The sequence below is a fragment of the Coregonus clupeaformis genome, chromosome 10, assembly GCF_020615455.1.
Source record: "Coregonus clupeaformis isolate EN_2021a chromosome 10, ASM2061545v1, whole genome shotgun sequence".
Taxonomy (NCBI): Eukaryota; Metazoa; Chordata; class Actinopteri; order Salmoniformes; family Salmonidae; genus Coregonus; species Coregonus clupeaformis.
The window spans coordinates 18118608-18132611 of NC_059201.1; the positions used below are offsets into that span (position 1 = coordinate 18118608).

The 14004-nt window shown below is 40.3% G+C and overlaps 1 protein-coding gene across 1 annotated transcript; it reads left to right on the forward strand.

The window, feature by feature from the left end:
- Positions 1–866: 866 nt before the first annotated feature.
- Positions 867–5723, forward strand: LOC121575255 (GTP-binding protein Rheb-like). Its single transcript, XM_041888222.2, has 8 exons — positions 867–1271; positions 1759–1830; positions 2384–2451; positions 2698–2780; positions 3341–3397; positions 3504–3551; positions 3805–3886; positions 3974–5723. Exons 1-8 carry the CDS (start codon positions 1220–1222, stop codon positions 4064–4066), a joined length of 555 nt encoding a protein of 184 aa, XP_041744156.1. The 5' UTR covers positions 867–1219; the 3' UTR covers positions 4067–5723.
- The last annotated feature ends 8281 nt before the right edge of the window (positions 5724–14004 follow it).

The window sequence follows — 14004 nt, forward strand, 5'->3', positions numbered from 1 at the left end:
ACTCAACCTAACATACACCCCTTTAGGCAGCTGTACCGAGTGGCGCAGTGGTCTAAGGCACTGCATCGCAGTGCTAGCTGTGCCACTAGAGATCCTGGTTCGTATCCAGGCTCTGTCGTAGCCGGCCGCGACCGGGAGACCCATAAGTCATCCAGGGTAGGGGAGGGAATGGCCGGCAGGAGTGTTGCTCAGTTGGTTTGCAACGCCAGGGTTGTGGGTTCGATTCCCACGGGGGGCCAGTATGAAAAATAAAAAAATAATGTATGCACTGGATAAGAGTGTCTGCTAAATGACTAAAATGTCTATGAAATGTTTAACAGACTAATTTTGGAGTCATCACTTACCACATAACAAGGACCACCATACACATAGTCCTATTAAAAAAAAAAAAAAACCTGTAGAAGTATGTATATGGTAATCTTGTATGGTCATTTAATAATAAAAATAATATTCATAATAACAACAGCTGAACGTGTTTTTCAATATGAATGCGTTAAAAAGGCCTAGTGTGTGTCTCTCACGTTTGTAGATAACTAAATCAGGGTGAGAGTGACCTCTGCTGTACAAAATCGGGCACCCTTCTTATACCTCAATGGCACTGTCGTCACTAGTTACCCCAGCCACAAAGTCATAAACCCCGCCCATTTCTACAATTAATCTTCTTAAAATCTGACTTTAAACCGAACCCTAACCACACTGCTAACTGTATGCCTTCCCTAACCTTAAATTAAGACCAAAAAGCACATTTTTGTTTTCATGAATGGCGATATATTGACTTTGTGGATGTGGTAACTAGTGGAAACCCGATGGCACCCTCATGTCAAGATCTGACGTATGTCGTTTTACGACGGTGTGCTTGTCCAGTTTCCGACAGTGTGACTCGCAAAGCGTAACTGCTGTGAATTAGCTGTTTTAGTTTCCTGTTTTAAGTTCTAAAAACTAATCTTTAGATAATTTCAAACTAATTATCGACATACATAACTGTACCGATAACCGATATATTGCAAGTATCAGTCGAAATACGTGTTCTACCAGCTTCAGTTCAGTTCTGAAGTTGCAACTCGAGGCCCCTGCGGAGTGTTAGCTTGAGCGGCACTGAAAAGTTTGTTGTTGTCACGTGACGTGATACGAATGTGGCGATAAAGTTTTTGTTTCGTTATTAAAACGACCATACTACATTTCAACATTAGCTATCTATTGAAGTAACTACTTTAACACAATGCCTCAACCAAAATACAGGAAGATTGCTGTGATTGGATACAGATCTGTAGGTGAGTCAAATAACAATCTAACTAACGCGTTAGCAAGCCTTTGTTTTTGTTTGCATAGCTACGCGATTGCTAGCTAGCCAATGTTAGTTAGTTCATACCAAAACAGCATGCCATAGCTGTGTAACTTCATTGTGTACATGTTAGTTTGTGTAGACGTTGTCGACAAATACGAAACTGTGTCGTTGATATCCTTTATTCTATTCACCATGCCAAAGTTGTGTGCTAACTTTGCCACAACTGCAGCCAAGTTCCACGATGTGGTACTGTAACGCGTCTAGCTCATACTCGGGCTAGTTAGTTACAGTTAGATAGTTGCATTGTGAAATATCTCCTGTCTCAATTAACGTTAGCCAATCACAATGTATAACTGTTGTTCAGAGTCGGATAACATTCGAGTTTCTTACTTAACAAATGGCCATTTTTTATGATTTTGGAAATTGTTGCTCATCGGCCACCACAACAATGCATTGTTCCTTTACTTCTACAGGAAAATCTTCTCTCACAATACAGTTCGTGGAAGGACAGTTCGTAGATTCATATGACCCTACCATTGAAAACAGTAAGTATTTTTTTCTTCATTTTTTTGTTGGATCAGTTTTGTTTTTCTAAGTTATTGCACCCATTGTAAGGTGTCATTGACGATCAAATAATATGAATGGGTGAAAATACGTATTTTCACCCATTGCTGCTTCGGTTTCAGTTGCAAAACGTTTTGCAATGTAATCTGACTAATGAATTGGCCTACATCCCAGGCAACATACAGGAGAAAAATTGTAATTGCTGAATATAGCATGGGCATAAAAGGATAATATATTCTGGATACAACCATGCTATATTCAGCAATTACAATTTGTATGTTGCCTGGGATGTAGGCCAATTCATTAGTCAGATTACATTGCAAAACGTTTTGCAACTGAAACCGATTATTGTTTACTCTAGGAACCAAACGGGGAGGGACCTACCACAATTTGTCCAATAGAAACTTGTTTTCGTTGCAGAACGTTTTACGTTTAGAGTAAACTGTTTCTGTTACAAAACGTTTTGCAACGGAATCTGACTAATGAATACACCCCTGGCTTGGGCTTGACCACTGGCTCTTCACCTCTTTCCAGCCTTCAACAAAATGGTGTCTGTCAACGGTCAAGACTTCAATCTTCAGTTGGTCGATACAGCGGGTCAGGTATGTATGCTTTACATTACTCATCTTCTTTCTTTACCTCTGTTTCTCAGCTCTCTGAAATAAAAACACAGAATACATACAAACATGTAACCCTGCTGTGTTCTGGTGATCAGTGGCAGTTTTAGCCGATGCAACGTAGAATTGTTGGGATATGGACGAAATACAATGGCCGATATTCATTTCAGAAGCTCTTGTCCGTCGTTCTTGTGTTTCATCGCTAACCGATTTCTCCCCTTATCGCTACAGGACGAGTACTCTATTTTCCCTCAGTCTCATTCAATGGACATCCATGGTTATGTCTTGGTCTACGCAGTGACTTCCATGAAAAGGTGAGTAGTCACAGGTACATTTCATTCTGGGTTCATCCTTCAGAGAGTCAGTGTTTAATAGTCACTTGTACAGGGTTGCAGGTGTGATTGCAGGGTACAGTGAACATCTTAGGCTCCAAGCTCCAACATGCAGGACTAAGTGAAATAAAATAATGAAAATGGTAATTTAAAAAATAGCAATAGAAATAGCACAATATACATCATAACTGTAGCAGCGATGAATAAATAAATGTCCATTGGGATGGAGGCAGAGTAAAGACTGTTGAGGGGGTGGGCGGAAATGACCATAGGGGGAGCAGCATGACCATTAAGGGGGTGTGGGGACCAAGTGAAATAAAATCAATACAAATTATAATAAATAATGGTGAATGCTGTTGGGGTGGGGGCGGAGTAAAAGTCCGTGGGGGGGGGGGGGGCTGTCCATCGGGGGAGTAGCGGGGGAGAACATCCTTGCCCTCTGTTGACCTTGTGACTCTACTGTGTGTATAGATGGTTGTCTGTGCATCAATGCACACATGGATCCTGGTAACCTGTCTCTTTTTGTCTTTCACCTTTTGCAGTTTTGAAGTTGTTCAGGTTCTTCATGACAAGCTTCTAGATATGGTTGGGAAAATACAGTAAGTTAACCGAAATTATGAAAGGTTTGATGCTACTTTTGATGATTTGTGTGTCTTAAAACATTTGTTTTCCAAGTAAAAAATATCAATGGATGTTTTCTTTTAGGGTGCCAACTGTTCTTGTTGGGAACAAAAAAGATCTCCACATGGAAAGGTAAACTTACTTGAGCTGAATGAAGGTGGAGAGCAATGGTGTTCCCACTCTCACATGCATGGCTTGTACAGTATGTGTAGAACCATGACACTACCATACCACTTTCAAAACTGATATATGGTTTCACCTTGGTTATCCAGCCAAGGCCTTGGACATTGTGACCATAGAGGTACATTCATGCCCCCCTGAACTTTAAAGATATACTTTATGTGATTTCATTACATCATGCTCAGTGTGTCCCTTCTCCCCTCAGGGTGATTAAGCCAGAGGAAGGGAAGAAGCTGGCCGACTCATGGGGAGCAGCGTTCATGGAGTCTTCTGCCAAGGAGAACGAGGTAGACAAAGATATATTTTCTGGAGACAGAGCTACTCACCAAAATTGTGTGTTTATTTATTTTTCTATGTTCAACTCTGCATTGCAGACCGCTGTAGAGTTATTCAAGAGGATCATTCTGGAGATGGAAAGGGCGGATGGGAACGTTCCCTCAGAAGATAAGAAGTGTGCTGTGATGTAAGAGGGTCTAACCAGGACAGCAGTAAGCTCATTGGCTGAAACCAGGAGACACATCACCACCAGCCTGCCAATCATGACCTCCCCAGCACCATGGAGCTGCAGTCGCAATGTGGCCATTTATAATTCAACAGTGTTTTACAAAGGCAGCCAATCACACTCAAGGCTGACTAAGGAGAACTCTGACAGGTGTCACACAAGGGTTTCACTGTCAGTTTTACTGAAGTCTGTCAAGTTTGGTTGGCATACACCAAACCACATGAAAAACAAAACATATGAAAATGCCAAATGTAATATAAGAGCCACAAGCCCAAACTTCACAACAAAAAACGGCTCTCTGATAATTGCAATCAACAAGCTAGCCATGCATCAACAGATGGAGCGGTGACTGGCCAGTGTCCCCAACTCTCACGGGCTAGCTTCACCTTGTACATAGTAAGCCTAAAAAACATGCCTGACTCCTTTTCTCAGGTCATCTGTATACTTCAATGAATACACCGGCCATGGCAGAGAGCCACAGTTCACATTGCTGTTGTAGCGGCGTTGGAAAGTCGCTATGACACAACTGATAAATGTCTTGGTTACAGTATCTTGGAATGAGTTTTCTTTCACACAATATGTGTGTTGCGGAAATACATTTCCTCTAGCATTGGTCTTGGCTAACATTGTTTCACTGTGAAACCTTCTGCAAGTCAACTTCAGGTTACACTTCATCCTTGAACTGTAAATCATGTCTTTTAGAAAAAATGCTGATTGGTCCTCGCTCCCTTCCTCTCTATGATTTACCTGTCATCTGACATTAATAATTAAGCTGTAATTATCCAGTGGACGAGGCACCCTTGAATGAAGTTTAGATTAGAAGAGTGGAAGAGATCAGTTATATTTAAAAGTTGTGGCCTTTTGATCCCAGAGAACTAGGATCCTATACACAGGTTTGATAGTGTTGTTGGTTATATCCTGAGATAATACAAGTTTGTTCATTCAGCAGCGTATTGAATAAAATGTCTGCATATAATTAAGAATATTATGGAGTTGCAGTTTTTGCATTCACTGATCATTCCTTACCACTGTGGACTGCAAACCAGTTCATGGGGACCACAGGATCTGCTGGTTTAGTTTTGGGGTTTTGATTCCAGAAGTGATGTAGGCTTGGTCAAGCTAAATAAGGAAGCCGTATGACCCAGTATGACTTATGAATTTAGTGTAGAGTCAGGGAATAGCAGCGGACACAGTGCTCACCATAACCTGATTTGCGTGTCCACTTTAGCCTTACAAACAAAAGATCAATTGGAAGCCAATGGTTTTTACTGACATTACTTTAATTTATCCAGATATTCCACCCCCTAGTATCTATTATTTGTTATTTTGATGTTTATTTTGGTAGTGCTTCTCTTTGAGTAAGTAGTAGATTGATTGATGGTCTAAGAGAAGCTGGTGATGCTGTGTCTTGTGCCTTAACTTACCCTTTATTCCCCCCACCTGCTTCCCTACCTGACTCAAGGTGCTCTCTAGTTTTTTTTTCTTCTGTTGCCTTGATCCAATGGGCAAAAACCAGGTGGTGTTGTGCACCTGAACACCAATACCCCCACGGTCAATGTTAACTCTGAAATCTTGCTGTAAACAGTTTTGTATATATAAATAAATCCTTTACTCCTTTAAAAGTCTGTATTTTTTATTGATTAGTTGTGTTATAGATGCTCAATAAGTATCTGCGGCAAAGATTAAGAATTCCATGTCTACAACAGAGGCAACCACATCACTTGGAGACAAGTCTCTCAGGAAATTTGAAATTATTTGTTTGACAAAACCGAGCAAAGACGAATTATGACGCTTACAATTATGTAATTGTCCCTGTACTAAATCTAAACTATCATAGAGCACAATAGGAATGGAGTCTTTTTGTAGGCACTAACTCTGCCATGGCTCGTTGGCCAAAGCTTATGGGGAAATTAATAGAGTTTTTGTAGGATTTTGGGATAAACACTGAAAATAAGGTCTCTGCTAAACAGGCTTAGATCTTATATGTTTTTATAATATAATATGCCATTTAGCAGATGCTTTTATCCAAAGCGACTTACAGTCATGCGTGCATACATTTATTTATTTTTGTGTATGGGTGGTCCCGGGGATCGAACCCACTACCCTGGCGTTACAAGCGCCGTGCTCTACCAGCTGAGCTACAGAGGACCACATAATATGTTTTGTTCTATGAGTTCATCTTCATCAGCAAATGTCACTTTTTGGAACATTTAAGCATTTATGTAATCAAAAAAGCACTTAAAGGCTTCATAATTCATAAAGGTCACGTTAACTGACTGATATTATCTCAGAACAAAACGTATAAGATCTCCAATGCCTGTGTTAACCTCAGAAATTATTTTAGGCTTTTATCCCAAAACCCTATTCTTTCCCCATAAATTTTCCCCATAAGAATGGCTGAAGGAACCAGAGGTAACGCATGTCCAGTTTTTAGGACTACAAGCTGGCGCGCACCTATTGATGGTCTTTACTGACTTTACAGAGGATCATCTTGACCCCTGACCTTACAGTCTTTGCAGAAGTCAAAATCAGTGTGGAGCTGAACCAAGGCTGAAATTCTCTGACCAAGGTAGAATTGCCAAGGTCCCTAATAGAACAAGTCTGAGAAGCAGAGTAGAAAATAAACGATGTGAACAAAGGAGAAGAGGTCCTCCCATCCACACACAACATCTTAGGAGTCTACCAGTCCAGTATAATCACTCTACCTTTCATCGTACTAAACAATAACTAAAAAAGACCACAATTATGAGGGGATTATTTTTTAAATAAAATACAGTCTATGGGGGATACAATTAGACCATAGGTTCAGATATTATACCAATGTGTTCATATCAGAGGTTTGATGCCCCAGCACCCCTATTATAGCCTGAGTACCAGTCTCTTTAGTGAACATTCCACTCCTTGCCACTCCTTGTCATTGCGAAAGAGACTGGCCATAGGGCAATCTCAATGTTCAATATGCAGCCGGATTTATGGCGCAGTTGCTGATTGGTAGTTGGAAACAACATTCATATTTTCTATGACCATGTTATGGGACATGGGATGCGCAAATTTGGCGCAATATAGAATTTTAAGAACAACAACAAACAATACCGTTACAACCTGCTGCGGTAATCCCCTTGCAAGAAGGCAACGTCATCTTGTTCAACGTGGCTAGAGAGGACTCCATAATGAGAGAGAAATAATGATACGGAAAATATTAGCCTACAAGATTCAATCAAGCTACGTTTGCATCAGTTGCATCCCATTAATGAGAGGAAAGAACAGCAAAACTGGCACCTGTCATCATTCATTGCCAGTGGTGATTTTAGCATGTAAATCTTGGTGGGGCAAAAAAGAAAATGTAGATGCATGCCAGCAAAGCCACTACACAACACAACACTAAACAAAAAATTAATTGCACTATAACGGTGACAAACGGTGCCCACAAACTGTTAGGGCCTACATAAAGCTGTCCCAACAGCAGTCCCAATACCTTACCACTGTTACACCTGGCTATCAGCGGAGCCTTGTCTGGCAACGAAAAAGTTAATTCAGCCTCATTTACTGCCTTTAAAAAAACATAGCTGATATGGCTGACTTGCTTAAACAAATGTGGTTTCTATTGACAATTGAGATGTACAAACTATGGCATAAGGGGACGACAAGCGGATAAGAGGCAATCCGTAATTTTGATTAAGACATTAATGAGTGAGCTAAGACGGACGTAGTCAATATAACTTTTGAAATGTACAGCGACAGAATTCAGAACATGGGCTGTTCTTACAGTATTCTCCCTGTACACCAAGTCAGAACCATAGGATAAATAAAGGGGGCATATAAGTAGACAATGAAAGCTCTTACAATATTCGATGATGACATTTCTCTAAAACAGGCTATAGCCTACATGTGCACCACCAAGTCAGAACAGTAGGCTAAATTATTAGGGTGAGGCACATGGGCTACTAACAGCTTACTACACAATTTACACTTAGTATTACTTTCTTAGCTACAGTATACATATCTCCCTGGCATTATACATAATTTATGCAGCAGCATACAATACATTTTTGGACTCACCTTGTTGTGCTGTGCTCACTTGAACAGGAAGGTGGCGTGGCGGTCCTTCGTGGGCAAATATTGTCATCAAACTTTGTCATCAAAGTCTGCCATTCTCTGGATTTATGGTGCTTTCAAGACAACTGGGAACTCTGAGAAAAAACAAGGTTGAATCATGATGACGTCAGTGATCTTCAGGTCGGAGCTCTAGAAAGAGGCTTGAGTTCCCGACTTGCAATTCTGAGTTGGATGACCGTTCAAAACGTATTTTCCAAGTCGGAGCTCGTTCCCAGTTGTCTTGAACTCACTGAAGTCTGAGACTTCCCAGTTCAGAGTTTCCAGTGGTTTTGAGTGCGACTGAAGTCATGCTGGATTGACAGCATGGCCAATGTTGAATGTTTATCCTTTTAAGCTTGGAAAAGAGACCCTTAAACCCAGACTTGGACCACACACCCACTCCACTGAATAACAGGCTAGTGATTGCTTTGCAATGCTTGCAGTTAGCCACTGATTTCTTCCAAACCACTAATTGTTGAATTTGCGATTTCCAACTTGTTGTGTAATGTTTATGTCCAATGGCCGATGAGCACGATACGTTTTATCTATAATTTCTCTTCATTATTTCTCTTCATATGACAAGGATTGAAAAGAATTTGCCAGTAGATTATCGACTTGATTCATGATGATAACTGCTAGCTTGCTAGCTAAGCTTTTGAAAGTATGATGTTGACACGATCAGTCCAATCAAAGCTACGGTAGATATAACGTGATTTGATGTAATTGTATCTGTGACCAATGACCTTGAGCCTTCTTGGATGGGCACTTCTAATGTAACTCTATGGCAGCACCCAAGGGGCTTGAATTTTCGAGCTCTACCTGTAGATTTTGCAGTGATGTAGTGTCCCCATGAGTGACAGAACACTGAGCCAATCATGGTGCAACTAGAAAGCATTACCGACCCCTATGCGCCATAATTTCCGCTGGCTGCCCCAACACCACAGAAAGCACTGAGCTAAACTGAAACACCTGCTTTTTGGAGCTGCCTTACTCAAGAAAGGATAAAAGAGACCAAGTTTGTACGTGGCTTTATTTACTCAATAATTTTGTTTTGTTTTAACATTGTTTGCAAACTGATATGTGACACATATTAATGCCAAAATAACATGCAAAACAGGTTGGGCTCACCTGCCCTGAATGACGGGTCGCCACTCGCAACTGTTCCTTGCACATATGCCCAATCCCGCCCCTTACCCTAAACTCCCAACCTTACCCTCCCCATACACTGATACATCTCACTCTTTCCCTTCTTTGAGCCCACCCGTCTCTTTACTCATGTTTTGTTTAGTCCGATGTTTTGTTTTGACTCCGATGTTGTTTTTCTTTTTCATTTCTATAATTGTAAAGCGACTTGGGTCCTTGAAAAGCGCTATATAAATCCAATGTATTAGTATTATTAGTATTATTATATGCTGCTGATCAACACGACGTGCTTACATTTTTACAATTTGTTATGCACATTTCAGTTATATTTGTCCCTTTTCTCTTATTAAAAGATGGAGTCCAGACGGGCTACTTTAGGAAACTTTGTGAATGGACATAGAGAGAATTAGCACACTCACACACACCATAAAAGGCCCCTTCAATCAAAGCCACAAGCGCACCTCAGACACACGCAAATCACATTTCACCTTTCCTAAAAACGTAGGCCTATTCAAAACCTAGGCTCACCTTCAAATATTGGTCCATTACAGCATAGCCTAATGTTAAAATAACAATGTTGCCTATCAAATTAATTGATAAGGAAAGTTTGAAGGGGGGAGAGAGAGACAGCTATAGTATTACTAGAGACGTTGTTTATATAATTATTATCCCAGCATGTGCCTTCCAGAGTAAGATTTGCACGGGTTTCGTTTTTCCATACTGCCCCCTGTAATTCTTTATACCATTGAGTCTATGATAGAAGCCTTGTGGTTTATTCTAGGCGTGAAGATATTTCATGTCTAGATGATAAAAGGCTACAATGATCACTCGTGCTTGGCTGCCAAATGTATAGGTGCCCCTATAGGACTAATATTTAAATTTAGGAAATGTGATCCTAATGATTATTTTAGCGATCCAAGTTAGACGTCCCTCCTAATGAAAAGGCCCACAATCCTGCTGATGTGAGCTGCTGGACAGCGCACTTGCACTTGATATGCGTTCATGGATGAGAAAGTGAATTTACATTTACAAAAATGAGATCAGTGGGGAATGGGATTCCCTGCTTTGCGATCTGTTGCCTACGTCAACAGCCTGGGTTTCATTAAAGAGGCGTAGTCAGTATACTTTTTTATTGCATATTTAATTAAAGTGCATCGCATTTGGCGATGTTAAACTTAAATTCATTTCGTCAGACAAAAATATGTATTTTGTCTCTGGCTTGCATAGGTGGTGGTTGCCTAAATTCACTGTAGTAGGCTAGGCCTAATATATAGGCTAGCATAAGAATGGTGGAATAATAGCCCAGCCTATTAATTAACTTTGCTCTTGCTCGTTTACAGCGAACTGGCGGGGAAGTTTGAATGGATGAGCTTCTCTGGTGTGATGTGATCACATTGGCTGGTGGTAAAAATGCAATAAATGTAAATCCTCTGTTCTCCCCACGCCCAACATGTTTACAATGAAATGTATTCCGTTAGAATGCCCAATGTTAGAATGTTTCCAATCAAATGTATGAATTAAGTTTGAACGTTTTCTTATCAGTCTAATTTGCATAAACATTGTGATTTCATTTAAGGACAAAAGGATTGACAGCCGTCCCATATAGATTGCAAAATAGTTGGGAAGAGATTTTTGACGTACCGATCCCATGGCATAGTGTTTATGAACTGATCCGCAAAACGACACCGGATTCAAAACTTAGAATCTTTCAATTTAAATTATTATATAAAATTCTTGCTACCAATATAATGTTATTTATATGGGGGATACAATCTTCCCAGCTCTGCAGATTTTGCTGCTAAGAGATAGAATCATTAGATCATTTGTTTTGGTACTGTCCATTTGTAGCTGGTTTTTGGACACAGGTCCAGGAATGGCTAAAGGATTGCAATATTTACCTGGAGCTAACCTTGCAGATAGCATTACTGGGTGATCTGAAAAGTCATAGTCAATCGATCAATAATATAATAATACTTTTAGCAAAAATGTTTATTTTCAATTTACAATCTGTAGAAACAATCAGAATAGAAAGGTTCAGAACGTTTGTAAAACATCACAGTACAGTTGAAAAATATATGGCAAATAGAAATCCTATATGGATGGTGTTAAGAGATAGATGGGTGGTGTTGAATGGAGTTGAAGGATGGGACTAATAACAACTAACAACAACTAATAACAAGATAACTAATAATGTAAGCATACTGTGTCCATAATAAGTATATAGGTTGTAGGTTGGGAGCTTTTGTGAAAGAGCACAGTTAGAAAGATATGGCATATAGAAGCAAACCGGATGGACATCATGAAAATGATCGGAGAGGTTGAGAGTAGAAGAAGTTCAGGAGAAAAAATAAACAAAATATAATTATTGTAAAATTGACTGTGTCCATAAAATGTATATAGTAAGTATAAGCTGGAAGTAGAGGCCTAAGCATTGTTGTTCACTAGTTTACTCCAATTAGGGAAAGGGTGGTGGGGTTGGAAAGTAATAAAGGGTAATATATTTTAAAAAAGGATATGTATGTGTATGTATGTATGTATGTATGTATGTATGTATGTATGTAAGTGTATGTATATGTATGTATGTATGTATGTATGTATGTATGTATGTATGTATGTATGTATGTATGTATGTATGTATATGTGTGTATGTACAGTGAGGGAAAAAAGTATTTTATCCCCTGCTGATTTTGTACGTTTGCCCACTGACAAAGACATGATCAGTCTATAATTTTAATGGTAGGTTTATTTGAACAGTGAGAGACAGAATAACAACAACAAAATCCAGAAAAACGCATGTCAAAAATGTTATAAATTGATTTGCATTTTAATGAGGGAAATAAGTATTTGACCCCCTCTCAATCAGAAAGATTTCTGGCTCCCAGGTGTATTTTATACAGGTAACGAGCTGAGATTAGGAGCACACTCTTAAAGGGAGTGCTCCTAATGTCAGCTTGTTACCTGTATAAAAGACACCTGTCCACAGAAGCAATCAATCAATCAGATTCCAAACTCTCCACCATGGCCAAGACCAAAGAGCTCTCCAAGGGTGTCAGGGACAAGATTGTAGACCTACACAAGGCTGGAATGGGCTACAAGACCATCGCCAAGCAGCTTGTTGAAAAGGTGACAACAGTTGGTGTGATTATTCGCAAATGGAAGAAACACAAAAGAACTGTCAATCTCCCTCGGCCTGGGGCTCCATGCAAGATCTCACTTCGTGGAGTTGCAATGATCATGAGAACGGTGAGGAATCAGCCCAGAACTACACGGGATGATCTTGTCAATTATCTCAAGGCAGCTGGGACCATAGTCACCAAGAAAGCAATTGGTAACACACTATGCCGTGAAGGACTGAAATCCTGCAGCGCCCGCAAGGTCCCCCTGCTCAAGAAAGCACATATACATGCCCATCTGAAGTTTGCCAATGAACATCTGAATGATTCAGAGGAGAACTGGGTGAAAGTGTTGTAGTCAGATGAGACCAAAATCAAGGTCTTTGGCATCAACTCAACTCGCCGTGTTTGGAGGAGGAGGAATGCTGCCTATGACCCCAAGAACACCATCCCCACCGTCAAACATGGAGGTGGAAACATTATGCTTTGGGGGTGTTTTTCTGCTAAGGGGACAGGACAACTTCACCGCATCAAAGGGACGATGGACGGGGGCCATGTACCGTCAAATCTTGGGTGAGAACCTCCTTCCCTCAGCCAGGGCATTGAAAATGGGTTGTGGATGGGTATTCCAGCATGACAATGACCCAAAACACACGGCCAAGGCAACAAAGGAGTGGCTCAAGAAGAAGCACATTAAAGTCCTGGAGTGGCCTAGCCAGTCTCCAGACCTTAATCCCATAGAAAATCTGTGGAGGGAGCTGAAGGTTCGAGTTGCCAAACGTCAGCCTCGAAACCTTAATGATTTGGAGAAGATCTGCAAAGAGGAGTGGAACAAAATCCCTCCTGAGATGTGTGAAAACCTGGTGGCCAACTACAAGAAAAGTCTGACCTCTGTGATTGCCAACAAGGGTTTTGCCACCAAGTACTAAGTCATGTTTTGCAGAGGGGTCAAATACTTATTTCCCTCATTAAAATGCAAATCAATTTATAACATTTTGGACATGTGTTTTTCTGGATTTTGTTGTTGTTATTCTGTCTCTCACTGTTCAAATAAACCTACCATTAAAATTATAGACTGATCATGTTTTGCCAGTGGGCAAACGTACAAAATCAGCAGGGGATCAAATACTTTTTTCCCTCACTGTATGTATGTATGTGTGTATATATGTGTATGTATATATGAAAAATGTATGCACTCACTAATTGTAAGTCGCTCTGGATAAGAGAGTTTGCTAAATGACTAAAAATGTTTAAAAAAATAAAAATATTTATTTAAAAACATGGGGGATTGGATGATAGCTGTGAGGGTTATCTAATCAGGATCAAATCCACTGTTCTCCTCGAGCTCATTAATGGTAGAATGTTCATAATTTGAAGATTGCCAAAAGGCCAGTCTCATTGTCAATGACAAGGAGTGGCAAGGATGACAAGGAGTGGCAAGGAATGGAATATTAGCTAAATGGACCGGTACCCAGGCTAACCCTATTACCCCTTCTCACGCTTTCTTCACGGTCATGCGCAATCAGAAGAAAGTACTGTTAGTGGGGGCAAT